General features: G+C 41.0%; 1 protein-coding gene across 1 annotated transcript in view; it reads right to left on the reverse strand.

Moving 5' to 3' along the window:
* Positions 1-475: 475 nt before the first annotated feature.
* Positions 476-18,460, reverse strand: part of B73 (molybdopterin biosynthesis CNX1 protein / molybdenum cofactor biosynthesis enzyme CNX1 (CNX1)) — a 132,764-nt gene continuing 114,779 nt past the window's right edge. Inside the window, exons 12-13 of the mRNA XM_088896028.1 lie at positions 3,623-3,679; positions 476-1,415 (exon numbers count right to left, since the gene is read on the reverse strand). Coding sequence (XP_088752154.1) covers positions 1,200-1,415; positions 3,623-3,679 — 273 coding nt within the window. The 3' untranslated portion in view covers positions 476-1,199. The remainder of the gene's footprint in view (positions 1,416-3,622; positions 3,680-18,460) is intronic.

Here is an 18,460-nt window from a genome sequence, read left to right on the forward strand (position 1 = left end):
TCTATATATATACATATGCCAGTTGATTTGGTTAATTGGATTTTTTGGATTTTAGTTGGATTTTTCGCTTTTCAGTTTTCGTGAGCACCCCTAACAACAGCCAGCGTTGATGCATATGCCATTTAAATAATAAAAAATTCAGAATTTCTCTCTTGGAGAGAATACATGCCAAAAGAATTTCAAACCATGCTTCCTATAAACAAAAATTTGCTTCGCATGGCAGGGGTTGTTTCATCCCGATCTCCAAAAAGGATGCCTGGGATTCTTTCCAAGTAAAAACTCTGAAATCATGTAATCCAATGGAAACATTTCTTCATGAATTTAACATACATACATAGGAGATGTTTTCAATGTATGGGTGGATGCTATGCGAACAGAGTTTTTAGTCATCCGGCGTCTATAAACAGTCCATATCATCATCTAATTATATTCCGCCGTCTTCAGTCACTCCCATGAATGGTTGGCAGCCTTACTCTTTAAATACAAGGAATGTTATTAATTTATTATTACAACATCAATCAACTTCATTACATAAAGAAAGTCTCACTGTATATACAACTAACATCTGATAAAACCAAATAGGTAGACATGACTCATGAGCCAGTAAGTACAACAACACTGCTTTCTTTCTGCCAAGTGAGAGAAAACATGGCAGATGTAAACTATTTATTATGATATTTAAGCCATTGTCTCAATCCATGCAAGCTCCGTAAACTATTTTGTTTTGAGTTCAGATTTGGTCCTCACAGGCTTTTATAGCCGTTTTTTATGGAGAGATATTCCCAATGCACGGCTGCAAGGGACTACGACGACAGTGTGAAGATGGTCTTGTGGGGACCAAATTCGATTTCCCTTGTTTTAGAGTTCAAATCTGAACAGTAGTTGATGTTTTCCGAAAAAAACGTGTATCAGGGTTCGTTCTAACGACCTTTATTAGTAATAGGTGGGGATTTGCATATGCCTTTGTATAAAGTAGCTTCTTCACTTGGTTCATTCCCCAAGGATTGCCATGTTTGATGGAGAATACTTCATTTTAATTTCAAAAACTTCGATCTAAACAAGAACAACTTTGACTCAGGAACTCCCAGAAGATGACTTCTTTTCCAAGTATCCAATGACTCTCCCAAATAGTTCATTCCCCAAGAGTTGTCAGGTTTGATGAAGAATGCCTTGTTTCAATTCCTCCAATTCCAAGAGCTTCAATGTGAACAACAGCAATTAGATTCAGAACTCCCAGAAGCTAACATATAACTTCTTTCCCAAGTATCCACAGGCTCTGCCTGTGCATGGGGAACATGACGAGGATGTTTCTCTCTTTTATCTCCTTTTAACTGCTTCATCGCATGCTTAAGGGCAGGCATCAAGGCCTCTATGCATTCAGTTGCCGCATTAGGATTACCGGGCATGTTGATTATCTAAATCAGTAAAAAAGAGATCAAATTAAGAGTAGAAATTTACCAGTATCAAGAGATCATATTTCATCATGTTGTAATCACAAAGATGAGAATGATCTGAAAAATTCTTTTGGACCATTATGAAAACTGCCCAAAATTGTCCATACTTTAATGCCTAACCAATTAATATTACATTGATTTGGTTATATCATCTAATCATCTAACTTCATCATAAGAATCCAAGCCTTGATTTGCCCCTAGGTCTTCTAACCCTTCAATTTGTAATAGGTAACTTCTTTCTATTGGTGCTGTAAATAGTCAGATCTCCATGTGACAAAACCATCACTTTTTTTTTTTTTGTAACAGTGAAAACCATTTTAATTTACTTTCCCTCATTTTATCACCTATTGAGCCACTCCTATGTTTGCATTTCTAATTATATCCCTTCTACTTTTCCCACTCATCCATCTTAAAATTTCCATTTCTACTACAGTTGGACATGTTTCTTGACTACATAAGATTCTGGATAAGGGCAGCCCAGTGCACAAGGCTCCCACCAATGGCAGGGTCTGGGAAGGGGCAGATGTACGCAGCCTTACCCCCACACATACAGAGAGGCTGTTCCAAAAGATTTGAACCCTGGTCACTCAGGTCGCAATGGATCAACCCAACTGTTGCACCAAGATCCACCCTCATAGCATAAGATTCTGGATGCACGCCTCTATCTTTCCCATTTTGATTTGATTCTGCGGGCAGCTTCTTAATTTTTTTTTGATAAATGGGCAGCTTCTTAATTTATCTCTCCTTTATCATGGATTATTGAATAAAGGTAACGGAAAGGTCATGTTGAGATATCTCTTGGTTTCCAGTTGTAAGTTTACCCTGATTTTAATTATTATTATTCTTATTATTAAACTTACATTACATATATTCTATATTGGCCTTATTTTAAAACCTATTGTGCCTAAGGTATTTGTCTCTGAGTCTAATTTTGTATTTAATCCTTCTATAGTTTCACCACTTAATACCATGCCATAAAAAAAAAAACATATACCAAAGGGCCTCCTAAATATGCTTAGTCAATTCATCCGTGACTAATGCAAATAACCAAGGGCTCAATGTTGAGCTTTGGTGAAGTATCATTGTAAATGGAAATTCTAATGTTGAGCTTTGGTTGTTGTACCCACATATGTCCTTGATTAGGTCTGCATACCAATTTGGTACTCACTTTCTAAAATCCACCATATTATCTCTATAAATAACTCTCATTTTCCAGAACCCACCATATTATATGCTTTTTAGATCAATGAATACTACATGAAGATCTCCCTTTCTCTGAACTTTTTTATCAATTGTTTCTACGGAAAGATGGTTTCCATGGTATATCTTCCAGGCATAGAAGTGAATTGGTTTTCTAATATACTTGTTTCATGTCGTGGCCTCTCTCTCTCACCCCCCCCCCCCCAAAAGAGCTCTTTCTCTATTCATTTGGCATGTTCTCTGTTTTAAATAGTTTAGTTAGCCATAATAGGTCTATCTCTCCCACTTCAGAAACTCTAATTTAATGAAGGTACCCTCCTCCACTAGCATACAAGTTTTTCATTTAGTAATTTTTCAAAATAGATTGTCCATCTTTCCTTGATTTCCTTATCTTTTTATCAAGATTCTTTGGCCTTCCACTTTGATGCATTTCACATGATTTAGATCTCTGCCTTTCCTTTTCTTTTCTTTCTTTCATCTTAGTAAGTTTATAAATTGCATTTATCCCTTTCTGTGCTGAGTTTTAACTTCTTTTTGTGTTTTATATTCTTACAAGTTTTCTACATTTTTAGTTTTTTTTTCCAATCTTTGTGACATGCTTGTTTTGCTTTGATTATATTTTGTACCTTTTCTGTTCCACCATCAATTTCGTTTGGACCATTTCATTTCTTTTAGATTCTCTAATTGGATCCATGTAAGATATGTATGCCTAATCCTAAACAGATTGGATTTAGATCTGATGAAATTTCAAATTTATGATGTATCAGGTAAAATTCATACCAATTCAAAATTGACCCCCTTAAACTCATAACTACAAATATAAGATGGAAGTATGGGGCAACTTCGGCAAAGAAACTGAGTATATGGCTTATCCAGAACTGGATTGGGCATTAAAGTCCTTCACATGGAATAAGACCTGACAAAGCATGCTTGATAGCTGAGAAGAAATAAAACAAGATTGCCCTTACCAATGTTGATCCTCTTATTCCAGCTGCAGAGCGTGACAACATAGCAAATGGAGTCACCTATTTCTCATTATAGAAAGATCAAGTCTTCAGTATTAGGAAAAAAAGGAATCACGAAGCAAATAAATAAGGAACTATGATGGCAGGAAGATGTAACAATCCTCTTGTTACCCCAAGAAACAATGCCATGAGTGTATGCGTATGATCAGTCATAATTAATTTTATTAGTAATTGATAAAACATTTCTTTGATAGGTCAATAATCAAGTAAATATTTACAGCATGATTTTCTTTACATCCATTACGATGGCTAGCCACAGTTAGTCTTCTTACAGTCACTATACATGAACAGTCTCCACCTTTGATATATTACTCCCTAAAACAAGTTTGTCTGATTTACCCCTTTTTTTTGAAGGATAAAAAGAATTTTCATTAAACTGAAAAAGACAGTACATCTCATAACCAATGGTTGCCAAGTTGACAAACCAGATACATATTAGAAATCAAACTGAAAAAGAGTCATTATTACAAGGATGCAAATCAAGAGTGCTCCAAAAACCCTTTTTAGCTAGCCCATCAGTCAGGAGTGTATATATTTAAAATCTAAGTAACCTAACTGTTGAGTGGGAGCTGGAACAGGAGGAACAAAATTGAGAAGTGTTGCACTTTAGGAGCGAGTATGGAGTGTGTGTCTCCATTTACATGCCCAGCTTTCATTTGCATACCCTACCTTGTAACAAGTGTAATCTCATTCAGCCCAACAAAATGCCTAGTTATAACATCTTTTGAGTTTGTTATCTCCATTTAAACTTTGTTAAAAAAAGGGAAGATGAAAAGAGCAGAGAGAAAACTTGCCAACCTCTCTCTCTCTCTGTTACCAATCAGTGTATGTGCGGGTTACTCCCTCTCCCTCTATCTCTCTAGGGCCTGGGGGTGCTTGGCACATAATCAATCTTGTAAAGATACATTTAATCCTTTTTCAAAATCAATAGGGTTTATTGTTACCAACCAGTGTATGTGCCCCCCTCCCCCCCCCCCCCCCCCCCGAAAAAAAAAAAAAAAAAGAAAGTTACTCTCTCTTATATTAAATGGAAGAGAGGGCTCAGCCCCATCTTTTCCCCTTTTTGTTATGTTTCTCTTTTAACTTATCTGTTAGTATATATGCTTGTAGCTTTCTCTAGTTGCTAATAATTTTTTACATGCAATTGCTATATTAAGTACTTATCACCTTATAGTGCTGTATTTGACATATTGAAGTTAATAGATTTAAAATGCTACCATCTTTTATATCTGATGATTTACCATGTAGAGGAAAATTAATGTTATTAGTAAGGAGCACTTTTTCCAATTTATATGAATGCTAATTGGAATATATAATTAGGAAAGTAACCTACAACTTAGTTCTTTCTAAAATTCTATTGTCTAGGTGATCACCTATGGGAAGTCCATAAAAAGAGGTTTGTCATTGATATTTCTTGTTTCAAACATCCACCTATAATAATTTTTACATTCTCTTGTTTCTTCTTTCAAACATCTGCCTATAATAATTGTCATTCATGGACATCCCTATGGAAAATTGCCCATCCCTATAGAACCTTTAAAGGTCAAACCAATCCATCCTGTTAGAATGCTCGAGTCAGGGGTATTTTGGTCATTCTAGTGTATCTTATTGTAAGTGAAATGTCTATTGTATCTGAGTTTATGTGTCCCATCTTCTATGAGGGACAAAATTGTCTTTCTTGTAACTCAAGTTTTTTCATGAATAAAAGTCAAGTGGGTCGGCTAGGAGAGTGACTTTTGAACATCCTCTCTTCTAGTCTGGCCGAACACTCTTCTCCTCTCCTTCTTCTTCTTTCTCTTTTCTTTCTTCTTCTCTACTTTGACCTAGAAACAACTAGGGTTTATTCACATGGTATCAGAGCATTAAGTTCTGGTGTTCGTTGTCTTGCTGCTGTCTTTTTCCTGGGTTCGCCGCCAGCTTCACAGTAGGTTTTCATCATCCTACAGCTGATCTGATTGAAGACTTGATAAAGGGCTGAAAAGGAGTTGTCGTTTTGAGGGCCTGGAGGTGAGAATGCCTCTGGCCAGTGTTGTGGTGGTCGTTGAAGTGGTATACTAGACCCTCTATTCAGTGTACGAAGAGGGCTGGTCGTATACAGGTATGGACACTGCTGTCGTGTGTTCAGAAATGGACTGTGAATGCTGATTTTTTTTGTGTTTCGAAAGTTGGTTGTTGTGGTGCTGGGTGAAACTGATATACATATCAGTCATGTTTTTTTTTTGTGTTTTCTTGCTCACATGTGTGCTGAAAGAAGAGTGGTAGACTGCTGATGTCCACGACAGCAGTGGTGTGGTGTTGATTGTGTTGTGGTGGCTGACATATCTATGTTTTTAAATGCTTAAAAGTGAACCCCTAGACCTTGTGTGTAATCAGTTCTGCAGTATGCAGAACAAGTGTTCGATGAAATGACTGAGTAATTTCAGTAGTGGTGTGTTGGTGGTAAATGGTCCTGCAGTGTGCAGTCCAAGTGTTTGATGTGTTGACTGAATGATTTCAGCTTTAGAGTGTAGTGTGTAATGTGCAGTTGAAGAAAGTGGGTTGGTGGTATTGTAAGTGAGATAAGTCTTGTGACAAGTGTGAGATTGTGGTGTATATTCAGAGGAGACATAATTGAGATGGCTTCAACTGTAGTTGGGAATGACAACAAAACAGGCATCATGCTCTCTTCAGATTATCTAAGTGTTCAAATGACATCCATCAAGTTAAATGGTGAGAACTATGTACCATGGGCAAAATCTGTGGAGGTGTTCTTGAAGGCCAAGAGGAAAGTAAAACATGTGAGGGAGGAGAAACCAAAGATTAGTGTGAACTTCATGTTCCTAGATACAGTCAAAGAGATTTGGTATCATGCTAAAAAGTTGTACTCTGGACAAGACAACACAACTAGGGTATATCAGTTATACCAAGAGTACTTCAATTTGAAGCAAGGAAGTCAAAGCTTAGAAGAGTACTATGCAGGTTTGAGAAACATCCGCAATGAGCTAAATGTGTATCACCCTCTAACATCAGATGTCCAGATCCAACAACAGCAACGTGAACAGCTTGATGTGACTAGGTTTCTTGTGGGCTTGAAGGCTGAGTATGAGCCTGTCAGAGCACAAATATTGGGGGGATCAGCTCTCCCCTCACTTGAAGAAGTTTTTGCCCGTCTTAAGAGGACATCCATTGAGCCAGTGGAACATTCTTCCTTCTCTGATAGATCTGGTTTGGTAGTGACTAAAGGGAGTAGTCGTGAAAGTAGAAGTGGTGGTGGTAGCAGTGGTCCTCCAAGCAACCGTGGTGGACACATGTTTAACCGGGCCAGTGGCCGGACTGGAGGTCGTGAGTCAGGGGGAGGCCGTGGAAAAGGAAGGGTTAATGCTCAGAGAAAATGTACACATTGTGGCTTAGAGGGGCACACAGTTAATTTCTGCTATGATTTGCATGGTCCACCCAACACTTGGGCTAACCATGTTACATCTAAGAGTAGTAGCACAATTACTGAAAGCCAGCAAACTGCACCAACCCCCTCCACACCCACTTGTGCTTCTGGGCAGGAAATGGTGAGTGTACCACGGGCAATATATGAGCAGTTCCTTCAAACATCTCATCAGAACACAGCTACACTTGCCCATTCAGGTATGATTTGTTTAGCTTCCAAAGCCTCACCCTGGATCATTGATTCTGGCGCCTCGGACCATATGTCTGGGACTCTTGATGTATTTTCTTCCCTTTCTCGCACCTCCACATCTCAGACAGTTACACTTGCTAATGGTTCTACATCTCCTATTTGTGGTGTTGGTGATGTTGATCTCTCCTCATTGTCTTTAGCATCTGTTTTATATGTTCCTAAGTTCCCTTTTAACCTTATGTCTGTTAGTAGATTAACCAAGTCCCTTAATTGTTCTGTAACCTTCTATCCTTCTTCTTGTGTGTTTCAGGATCTCAAGATGGGGACAAAGATTGGTGGAGGGCATGAAGCCGGTGGTTTATATTACCTTGATGGTGGTGGCCCTCCAGTGGCTTTTCAGTCGTCTCTTACTCCTCTCCAATGGCCCTGCAGACTTGGTCATCCCTCTCTCAAGGCTTTGAAGCTGCTAGTTCCTTCCTTGAGTCATTTTTCATCATTAGATTGTGAGTCATGTCAGTTGGGAAAACATCATCGAGTCTCATTTAGTCCAAGAACTGATAGTCGTGTCTCAAGTCCTTTTGCTTTAGTTCATTCTGATGTATGGGGTCCAGTTAAAGTGGTGTCATACAATGGGTTTAAGTATTTTGTAATCTTTGTTGATGACTTTTCAAGGATGACATGGATCTATCTTATGAAAGACCGTAGTAAATTGTTCTCTATTTTTCAGAAATTTCATGCTGAAATACGCACTCAGTTTGGTGTTCATATGAAAATACTTCGCTCCGATAATGTCAAAGAATACATCTCCTCATCATTTCAGCAATACCTAGAACATCATGGAATAATTCATCAAACTTCTTGTGCCTACACCCCGCAACAAAACGGTGTAGCTGAACGGAAAAATAGACATCTTCTTGAAACTGCTCGGTCCTTGATGATCAATATGCATGTCCCAAAGCACTTTTGGAGTGATGCTGTTCTTACATCCTGTTTTTTAATAAATCGGATGCCCATGTCAATCCTTGGAAGTCAATCCCCTTTCTCCGTGTTGCTCCCCACTTTATCTCCCTTTCGTCTCACCCCAAGAGTCTTTGGCTGTGTTTGTTTTGTTCAGCACTTGGGGCCTGGAGTAGACAATCTAGATGCTCGGGCTACGAAGTGCATTTTTCTTGGCTACTCAAGGACTCAAAAATGGTACAAGTGTTATAACCCTAAGTTTCATAAATCGTTTGTGTGCCTTGATGTCACCTTCTTTGAGTCAGTTCCTTTTTTCTCCAATGCCGGGGTCTCTTCTTCTCCCTCTGTGGTTCCTCTTCCTGTTCCGGTTGTGGACCCCCTTCCCGTAGCTCCCACTCCTACTGCAAATGCACATCATATGCCAGTTACTACAGAGAGGCCGCCAATTACTCAAGTGTATACTCGCAGAAGTGCTTCAGCTCCTCCTCCACTTCAGCACCCGCTGACAGATCCTGCTACTGCTCCTTCTCCCTCAGATCTTCATCTCCCTATTGCTTTGCGGAAAGGTAAACGTACTTGTACTTCTCATCCCATTTCAGACTATGTTTCCACTGCTCACCTTTTTGCTTCTCATTGCAAGTTTATATCATTACTCTCATCGGTTCCCATTCCCAAGACTGTACAGGAAACCCTTGCCTCTCCAGGGTGGCGGCAAGCCATGGAAGAAGAACTCTCTGCTCTACAACATAATCATACATGGGAACTCACCACCCTTCCTCATGGTAAGCACACTGTTGGGTGTAAATGGGTCTATACAGTGAAGCATCTTCCCGATGGCAGTGTGGAACGATTGAAGGCACGGTTAGTGGCCAAGGGCTATTCTTAGTTATATGGTGTGGACTATATGGAGACATTCTCTCCTGTGGCTAAAGTTGGTTCAGTTCGGGTGTTGATCTCATTGGCTACTATGTATGATTGGCCTCTCCTACAACTTGACATCAAAAATGCCTTCCTACATGGTGATCTTGTTGAGGAGGTGTATATGGAGCAACCACCAGGGTTTGTTGCTCAGGGGGAGGCTGGTAAGGTGTGCAGGTTCAAAAAGGCAATCTATGGACTGAAACAATCTCCTTGTGCATGGTTCGGCAGGTTCAGTGAAGTGGTGAAGGCCTTTGGGATGAAACAGTGTTAGGTTGATCATTCCGTGTTTAGCTATAACTCAAAAGATGGAAAAATCTTGCTAGTCGTGTATGTGGATGATATTGTCATAACTGGAAGTGACAGCAATGGAATTGACAGGCTGAAAAAATTCTTACAGGACCACTTCAATACGAAAGATTTGGGGAAGCTAAAGTATTTCTTAGGAATAGAAGTTGCGAGGTCAAAACAGGGGATCAACCTATGTCAGAGGAAATATGTTCTTGATCTACTTGAAGAAACAGGGTTGTTAGGTGCTAAACCAACAGAGACTCCTATGGAACTCAATGCCAAGTTAAGTGTGGATGCAGGTGAAGAGTTTGATGATCCTGGAAGATACAAAAGGTTGGTGGGAAAGTTGAACTACCTAACTTGCTGTGAGTGTGGTGAGTCAGTTTATGCAACATCCTCGGGCTCCTCACTGGGAAGCTGTTCTGAGAATTGTTAGGTACCTAAAGGGTGCTCCAGGTCGTGGTTTGTTATACCAAAAAGGAGGACCTCTTGAGATAGTAGGGTACACAGATGCTGATTGGGCTGGCTCTATATCAGACAGGAGGTCAACCACAGGGTATTGTACCTTCCTGGGTGGCAATCTTGTAACTTGGAAGAGAAAGAAGCAAACAGTGGTGGCAAGAAGTAGTGCGGAAGCAGAGTACAAGGCTATGGCCCATACCACATGTGAACTAGTATGGCTGAAGAACCTACTACAGGAGATGGGTTTCTCAATTGACAAACCCATGAAACTATACTGTGATAACCAAGCTGCTGTTCACATCTCATCCAATCCTGTCTTCCATGAAAGAACTAAACATATTGAGGTGGATTGTCACTTTGTGAGAAACAAAGTGATAAGTGGGGTAATAACTACATCTCATGTGAGCTCAGGAAATCAGTGGGCAGATATCTTCACAAAAGGATTGTCTCGGGGAAGAATAGATTACATTTGTAACAAGCTGGGACTATATGATATATACTCTCCAGCTTGAGGGGGAGTGTTAGAATGCTCGATTCAGGGGTATTTGGTCATTCTGGTGTATCTTATTGTAAGTGAAATGTCTATTGTATCTGAGTTTAAGTTATGTGTCCCATCTTCTATGAGGGGCAAAATTGTCTTTCTTGTAACTCAAGTTTTTTCATGAATAAAAGTCAAGTGGGTCGGCTAGGAGAGTGACTTTTGAACATCCTCTCTTCTAGTCTGGCCGGACACTCTTCTCCTCTCCTTCTTCTTCTTTCTCTTTTCTTTCTTCTCTACTTTGACCTAGAAACAACTAGGGTTTATTTACACATCCCAAGGCCCAAATATTTCACAATAAGTAGTCATTAGCTTGTCATTGACATTCCACATCTATACCATTACCAATGTTAGTCCTAGCTATCTAGGGTCTTGGGAGGGGTGAACTAAGTACATACCTAACCTTCATCCATGCCTCTGTCACTTAATCCCTTTGATGATGTAAAAAACTTTTAGGAGGAGATGCACATGGGGGAAAGGGGTTCTTGGAGAACAAGAGATGGTAAAGAGCATCAACAGGGCGAGAAAAGGAAATGGAAAAGAAGTCCTAAGTCTGCAAAAATTTTAAATTCTTCTCAGATCTTTTCCTTTCTATCGTTGTTTTCATCTGGCAATTGAGCTGCCATTGGGACTGAAGTGGATCTTTTGTAATCTTTTGGGATTTTCTTGTTGAAATCCTTATGGAGTTCTGCTTTCTAACTTGCCCCCTCTTTCTTTGTTTCCCTCTCCCTATTTTAGGTGTAGTTGAATTGTTTACTTGGGGTTAGGGATTTTTTCTTGCAGTAGGTACTTCCAGGAAGTCTTCTCTTTCCCCTCTTTGGCCTTCTCTCTCCTCGATGGAACCTCTGTATACAGTTTCTGTAAAACATGCTTTTTTTTTGATAAATGAGTATGATTTTATTAAACCAGCAAATAAGAGTTACATGTAGCCCATGGAAAGGCACGAGATGTGACTGTTGAGAAATATAGAGGGAGAAAAAAAGAAGATTTTCTTTATTGAAAATTCAAAACATATTGAGCATACACCTTAAATAAGAAAAGATAGGAGAGACAAACTCCTAGAATTTCTCTCAATCAGGGATTGACTAAATCTTTCCCTTAATCCTAGGATCTGACTTTCCTAAATTTATTCAAATCTAATCTTTCCTAAATTTGTTCAAATCTCAAATCATATCTTTCTTAATTTGCCGCAAATCCTGTCTTTCTTAATTTGCCAATACTCCCCCTCAAGTTGGTGCAAAGATATCTATCATGCCCAACTTGCTAACTTGAAGTTCAAATGGCTGTCTCAACAAGCCCTTAGTTCAAATGGCTGTCTCAACTTGCTAACTTGCTGTGTGGTTGGTACAAACGGAGTCCAGATTATTCCTTCTGAAGGGATGAGAGATCCATCCTATGGACGCCCAAAGATTGCGGAATAAGGGGCCAATTTCAAAAATTTTATCTCTCCCTTCAACTGGGAATCGTATTCCCCATTTAGAAAATCATATTTTCAAGGATCAATCTTGAACCATAAACTGAACCAGATCTGAACCAAAAGGAGTGGGAGAGGATTATACCTGATACGGAGAAATACTATCTCCCAATGGAGGTGTTCACACCCAAGGAAGGATCCAAAATCTGCTCCCACTGAAGATGGCGCAGTGAAGGATGGAGCAGAATCAGCAATGTTCTTCAAAAGAACTTGACCCTTCGCAAGAATCAACTGGACGGCTCGTGAGTACAGCTCCAATCAATCTTTTCCCAAAAGATTGAAATCAAGATCCAATCTTGATTGCTCCCTAGAACTGGAGATCGAACTGAAGGAATGGCAATGGCAGGAAGGTGGCGGCAGGAGAGAATTCGCAGTATGCAGGAAATCTCTCAATCTCTCTTTCTTTAAGAGAAGAATGCTGTTGATGATGTAAAAGGCTGCCGCCCCCTTCCCCTTTTATAATCTCAAAGGGATCAGCTCCTAATCAGATTAGGAGTTGCTAATCCAAATCATATTTGGGTTAGAAGTCCCTTAGTGATAAGGGATAATCCTTATCTTATCTGCAAATCAGATCAGCTGTCTCCTAATCTAATTAGGAGGTTTCCAGATCTAAATCTTATTTAGATCTTGGACTCTCTGAGTGGATAGGGTCTAAGCCCAATCCTTTTAGCTGACCCACTTCAAAATTCGCCCCCTTTAAATGACTGATCAAATCAGCCCAGTTCGAAATGGGCTTAAGGCCCATTAAGGTTATGTACTCAAAAAACCTTCCAAATTGCTGCCCAGTTGGGCTTCCTTGTATGGCGTGGGACCCAAGCATTGATCTACACATCAGCCACATGGGTTCAGCCCAGCCTTTGTTACAAGGCCTGGCCGAATGCACTGCTGAAGACAGTGTACCCCCTGAAACCCATCAAATGAGCTCTATGGGCCCAACACTTACACTAAGTGGTCCCTGGGCCAAGCCACCTTGTAACACCCAGGGACTGTGGGCAGATGCAAGATTAGCCCATCAGGCATTATCCTCAATGGTCTTACACTTAACCTCTCAGCCCATAATGATCATACACTGCCCGACAAGAGAGGACCTCTCCCTCGGCTGCAAGGAACAGTGTTGCACTCTCCACTTATATGGATCCCGGGAATTAAAACCTTCTTGCAAACAATTTAGAAACCATACATATATACTTTTATATCTTATATAAAATATATTTTGCAAAACAAATCTCAACGGTTGAAATCGGCTGCCGGCAGTCTTGATTTCCATCAGTGAGAGTGCATCCCCGATCATTACCTTTGTCCGACAAAGGGGCTGATCCTGTCACTATGATCACCCACTCAGATGAATTCTCGGACTGTCCCAACATACCCAGGTTTTGACCCCCGCTAAGGATCTCACTGATTGATACATCAAAGATAGCCCAATCCGACACCTAGTGTAGTATCATAATCGAGTCTAGGGGTCGGGTGTAACTTTCCAGTTTTGCCCATCAATCTCCAAGGTCCAGGGCAATACTGGAAATCTGGTCCAGTTCAAAGATTCAATTAATCCTACACTGTATGTGCCTAGGGTCTCACCCTGGCAGCTGAGACAAGCCACCCCAACCGACTTGGTGGCACTACAGTGTCAGCCTTGTCAGGATAGGTCTCCCCAGACCGACCCACTGGCTGTGAACATTCTAAACTAACACGAGTCTCATTAAGTGTCCAGTTTAAGGGTATTACACAGAAACATACCAAGGGAACATGAATCAAATATGTATCTTTATTCATTTACAATAAACTCATAAAGTACATCATTCTGATTGAAGCTAAGGGCATACAAAACTGTCTAACACCTTCTTCAAGCTTCTCCTTTATAAAGTGTCTGTCAATGTCAACATGTTTAGTCCTGTCATGTAGAACCGGATTATGAGCAATGCTGATAACTGCCTTGTTATCACAATACAGTTTCATAGGAAAGCTCACTGGTATCTTGAGATCTGCCAGCACCCTCTTTAGCCAAAGAACCTCATGTTGGATTGAAGTATTTGTATGTATGAGTATTCGGCTGATAAGAGTTCTTGTTAGCCTATACTTAAATTTAAGTTGTCCTGTACTGGGCCTTTGTTAATGGGCCTAATCCTGTTTAATGTTTTAAGTTGTCTGGGTGTCCTGTACTGTCGACTGAGTAGTGCCGTTCGACATTCCAGCATCTCTTCTTCTTCTTCTTCTTCTCTTTTCTGCTACTTCGGCTATAGTAATTTAGCTTTCATGGTATCAGAGCATTAGCTTCTTCCTGGTTTCAGCCGGCACACACTCTCTTCTCTTGCTGTCTTTTCATCTTCTCTCTTCCTTTTCTGGGTTGCTGCAGTGAAGACCTAGGGGTGTAAGAGAGTAAAGCAAGTTCAAACCTAGGGTTTCTCTTGGTTGTAGGACTCAAGGGAAGTAAGACCCAGAAGTAGATGTCCTACTAGGTTATTTCCAGCAAATAGTAGCTGTTTGGCTACTAAGAGAGGTTTGTGTAGGACAGACCTAGTTGAGGACTGATTTCAGCAGTCCTAGCACTAGCCGAAAGGGGCTTAGCTACTTCTACAGTTGCAGCTTCGGTGCTCCAGCAAGACTCGCACAGACTTGGCTTCTTCTACAGAGCCCACTGTTCACTTGCTACTGTTGCAGCCTCGAACTGTTCACTCGCTACTGTACCTGAACTGTTGCAGTTTTTGGTTCAGCCCAAGTGAAGTCTATCTAGTGTTCTACCAGCACTGTGAACATTTCTAACAGCATAGCAATGTGGCAAACAGCTCCAAGTTCAGGGTGGTTATCAGTCCGAAACCCCTTACCACTGCTGTGAGATTACCTAGGGAACTGCCAGCTCCAGATTGTTCAGCACTGTGAACCCTAGTTGAGGACTGATGTCAGCAGTCCTAGTATTGGCCGCAAGGAAGGGCACTCTCTTTACAGTTGCAGTACTCGAAGTTCAAGTGGAGTCTGCATAGCACAATAGTTGAGAACCCTTAGCTTCAGGTCGGTTACCAGCCCAGAACTCCTTGCTTGCTGTTGTAACTGAACTGCTTCAGAACTGTGACAGTCTCGGCAAGTCTGAAACTGTGTCGAGTGCTGTCAGAACCTGCTGTGATCATTTCAGTTAATCAGATCTGCTCCAGAACTGGTTCAGAACCTTCAGAACTGCTTCGGCTAGTCTTAATCAGTGTCACCTACACAGTGGCTGCAGTCAAGATGTCTTCAATACCCAGAGATGTTTCTTCTAGAGATAACAGGCCTGAGGAAAGTGGGAATTTTGTCACCAGCAACAATGATGACAACTCACAAAATACACCAACAGTGTCTTCTTCTCCTATGGGACAGGTTGCTGATTCCTCTGGAACTGGTACTTTGGGCTTCACTGCTAGTGAGGTTGAGGTCCTTAGCAGGGCATTAGCCCGTCTAAGAAATAATTCTTTTGCTTCTACATCTCTTGCTAGATCAGGTACAGCCTCTGCCTTCAGTGCCACTGGCTCTATTGACTCTACTTCTTGGGTTATTGATTCCGGTGCTACTGACCATATGACACATATGTCTTCCCTATTCTCTTCATATCATTTGTTGTCTGGTCAGGATAAGATGAGAGTTGCTGACGGGTCTTTCTCCACTATCTCTGGAAAGGGAATTGTTGACCTAAGCAAGGACCTCTCTCTTAAATCAGTTTTACATGTTCCCAGTCTTACCTCAAATCTTTTGTCTGTTTCAAAACTTACCAAAAATTTGAACTGTAGTATAACCTTTTTCCTACTCATTGTGTCTTCCAGGACAGATTGACAAGGAGAACGATTGGGTGCGGTCATGAGTATGGAGGCCTCTACTACCTTGATGCAGACATCAGCTCAGCCTTACAAGCATCTGCTGCTAGTAATCCGGAAAGTGTGGAGTCAATAGCTAAGCTGCATCTTTGGCATGCTAGGCTAGGTCATGTGTCTTTCTCCTCATTAGAAATGTTGTTTCCCGAATTGTTTAAGGGCATTCCAAGTCAGAGTCTAACCTGTGAAGTATGTCAAATGTCAAAACAATGTAGAACTGTGTATCCAATTTCCAGCAATGAAAATTGTGCTCCTTTTGATTTGGTTCATTCTAATGTCTGGGGCCCTTCACCCATTGTTTCCTTTGATGGCTTCCGGTACTTTATCAGTTTTATTGACCACTACTCTCGTTGTACATGGATCTACCTGTTAAAAAGACGGGATGAAGTACCACGGATAACCATGGCATTTTGCAAGATGATTGAAACACAGTTTAATAAGAAGATTAAGCAATTCAGGTCAGACAATGCTGCTGAATACTTTGAAAAATCCTTGAACTTATTCATGGAAGATGCTGGCATAAAAACCCCTTTCTCTGTTTTGTGCCCCACTCTTCCAGACTTTCCCCTTCCTCCTCGGGTCTTTGGCTGTATATGTTTCATACATGTGAAGGATCCAAAGAAGACCAAGCTGGATCCTAAGGCTACAAAGGGAATATTCTTGGGTTACTCTCCTACACAAAAGGGTTACAAGTGTTATGACCCTGTCTCCAAGAGAAAGTATGTCACCAGAGATGTGGTCTTCTTTGAGTCTCAACCCTATTTTCAGTCTTCTCAGAATCCTCTTCAGGGGGAGACTAGTGGGATGGAAGAGGATTCTCATTCTCCCTCCTTTTTTGCTCCCACTGTGCCGATTACCTCTCTTGATGCTGCAAATGTTCCTGAAGGCTCCAGTTGTTAGACAGTTTTGTATGCCCTTAGCTTCAATCATTTTGATGTACTTTTGTTATTTAGTGGAAATAAATAAAGTGCATGTTTGATTCATGTTGTTTGGTTTAATTCTATGTAAAACCCTAAAACTGGACATTTGTAGAGACTCATGTTAGTTTTAAATGTTCACAGCCGTTGGATAAGTCTGGGGAGATTTATCCTTCCAAGGCTGATACTGGTGTGCCACCAAGTGTTGGGATGGCCTGTCTCAGCCATCAGGGTAAGACCCGAGGCACATACAGCATGGGATTACTTGAATCCTTGAACCGGACCAGATTTCCAGTCTTGCCCTGGACCTTGGAGATAGATGGGCAAAACTGGAAAGTTACACCTGACCCCTAGACTCGATTATGACACTTCACTAGGTGCTGGATCAGCCTGCCTTTGATATGCCAATCAGTGAGATCCTTAGTGGGGATCAAAACCTGGGTATGTTGGGGCAGTTTGAGAATTCATCTGAGTGGGTGGTCATAGTGACAGAATCAGCCACTTTGTCGGACAAAGGGTAATGATCGGGAATGCACTCTCTCTGATGGAAACCAAACTGCCGGCAGTTGATTTCAATCGTTGGAATTTTGTTTTTGCAAAATTAATATATTTACATATATATGTACGGTTTCAAAATGTTTGCAAATGGTTTTAATTCCCGGGATCCATGTGAGAGGAGAGTGCAGCACTGTTCCTTGCAGCCGAGGGAGAGGTCCTCTCTTGTCGGGCAGTGCTTGATCATTAAGAGCTGAGAGGTTAAGTGTAAGACCATTTAGGATAATACCTGATGGGCTAATCTTGCACCTGCCCACAGTCCCTGGGTTTTTATAAGATGGCTTGGCCTAGGGACCACTTAATGTAAGTGTTGGGCCCATAGGGTTCATACGATGGACTCAAGGGGTTCATTGAGATTTTCAGTGAATTCGGCTGGGCCTTGTATTAAAGGCTGGGCCGAACCCATGTGGCTGGTGTGTAGATCAATGCTTGGGTCCCACGCCATACAAAGAAGCCCAACTGGGCAGCAGATTGGAAACTAATTAAACACTGAATACTTAATGGGCCAAAAGCCCATTTCGAGGTGGGCTGATATGATCACCCATCAATGGGGCGAATTTGAGATTGAAGTTAGCAAAAAGGATTGGGCTCTTAGCCTTATCCACTCTTAGAGACCAAATTCAAATCAGATTTGAATCTGGTAACCTCCTGATAAGATCAGGAGTAAGCTAACTCTATCTGGGAAAGGGATTAAGATTATCCCCTATCCAAATACTGATTTGGATTGGGATAACTCCTAATTAGGAGATTTCTTAATCAAGAAGAAAGGAGGAGATTTTCGAATGTACCAAGAGAGAGAAATCAGATTTCGATCCAAGAGGTTTTGTAAGCAAGAAGGGTTCCTGCGAATTGAGATTAGATCTCATTCTCTCCAGAAAAGAAAACGGTTCAGCCTTTTCGTTTCTGGAAATCTCCTCCTGCCGCCGCCATCTGCATTATTGCAAGATTTGATCCTTGCAGAAAAGAAAGTCAAGAAACCAGTTCTTGACATCAGTCTTGCAAGAAAGACTGAAAGAATTCAGTGTTTAGTACATCCAGGGGATTCTTGTGAAGGATCCAGTGTGTAGGACGCACCCTGCTGGTTCAGTTCCATCCACAACTGTGTCATCTTCAGCAGGGACAGATCTTGGAGCATTCTTTGGGCGTGAACACCAACTTTGGGAGATACTGCTTCTCCGGATCAGGTATAATCCTCCCATTTATCTTTTGGTACAGATCTGGTT

The sequence above is a fragment of the Nelumbo nucifera genome, chromosome 1, assembly GCF_055504915.1.
Source record: "Nelumbo nucifera cultivar China Antique chromosome 1, China Antique-T2T, whole genome shotgun sequence".
NCBI lineage: Eukaryota > Viridiplantae > Streptophyta > Magnoliopsida > Proteales > Nelumbonaceae > Nelumbo > Nelumbo nucifera.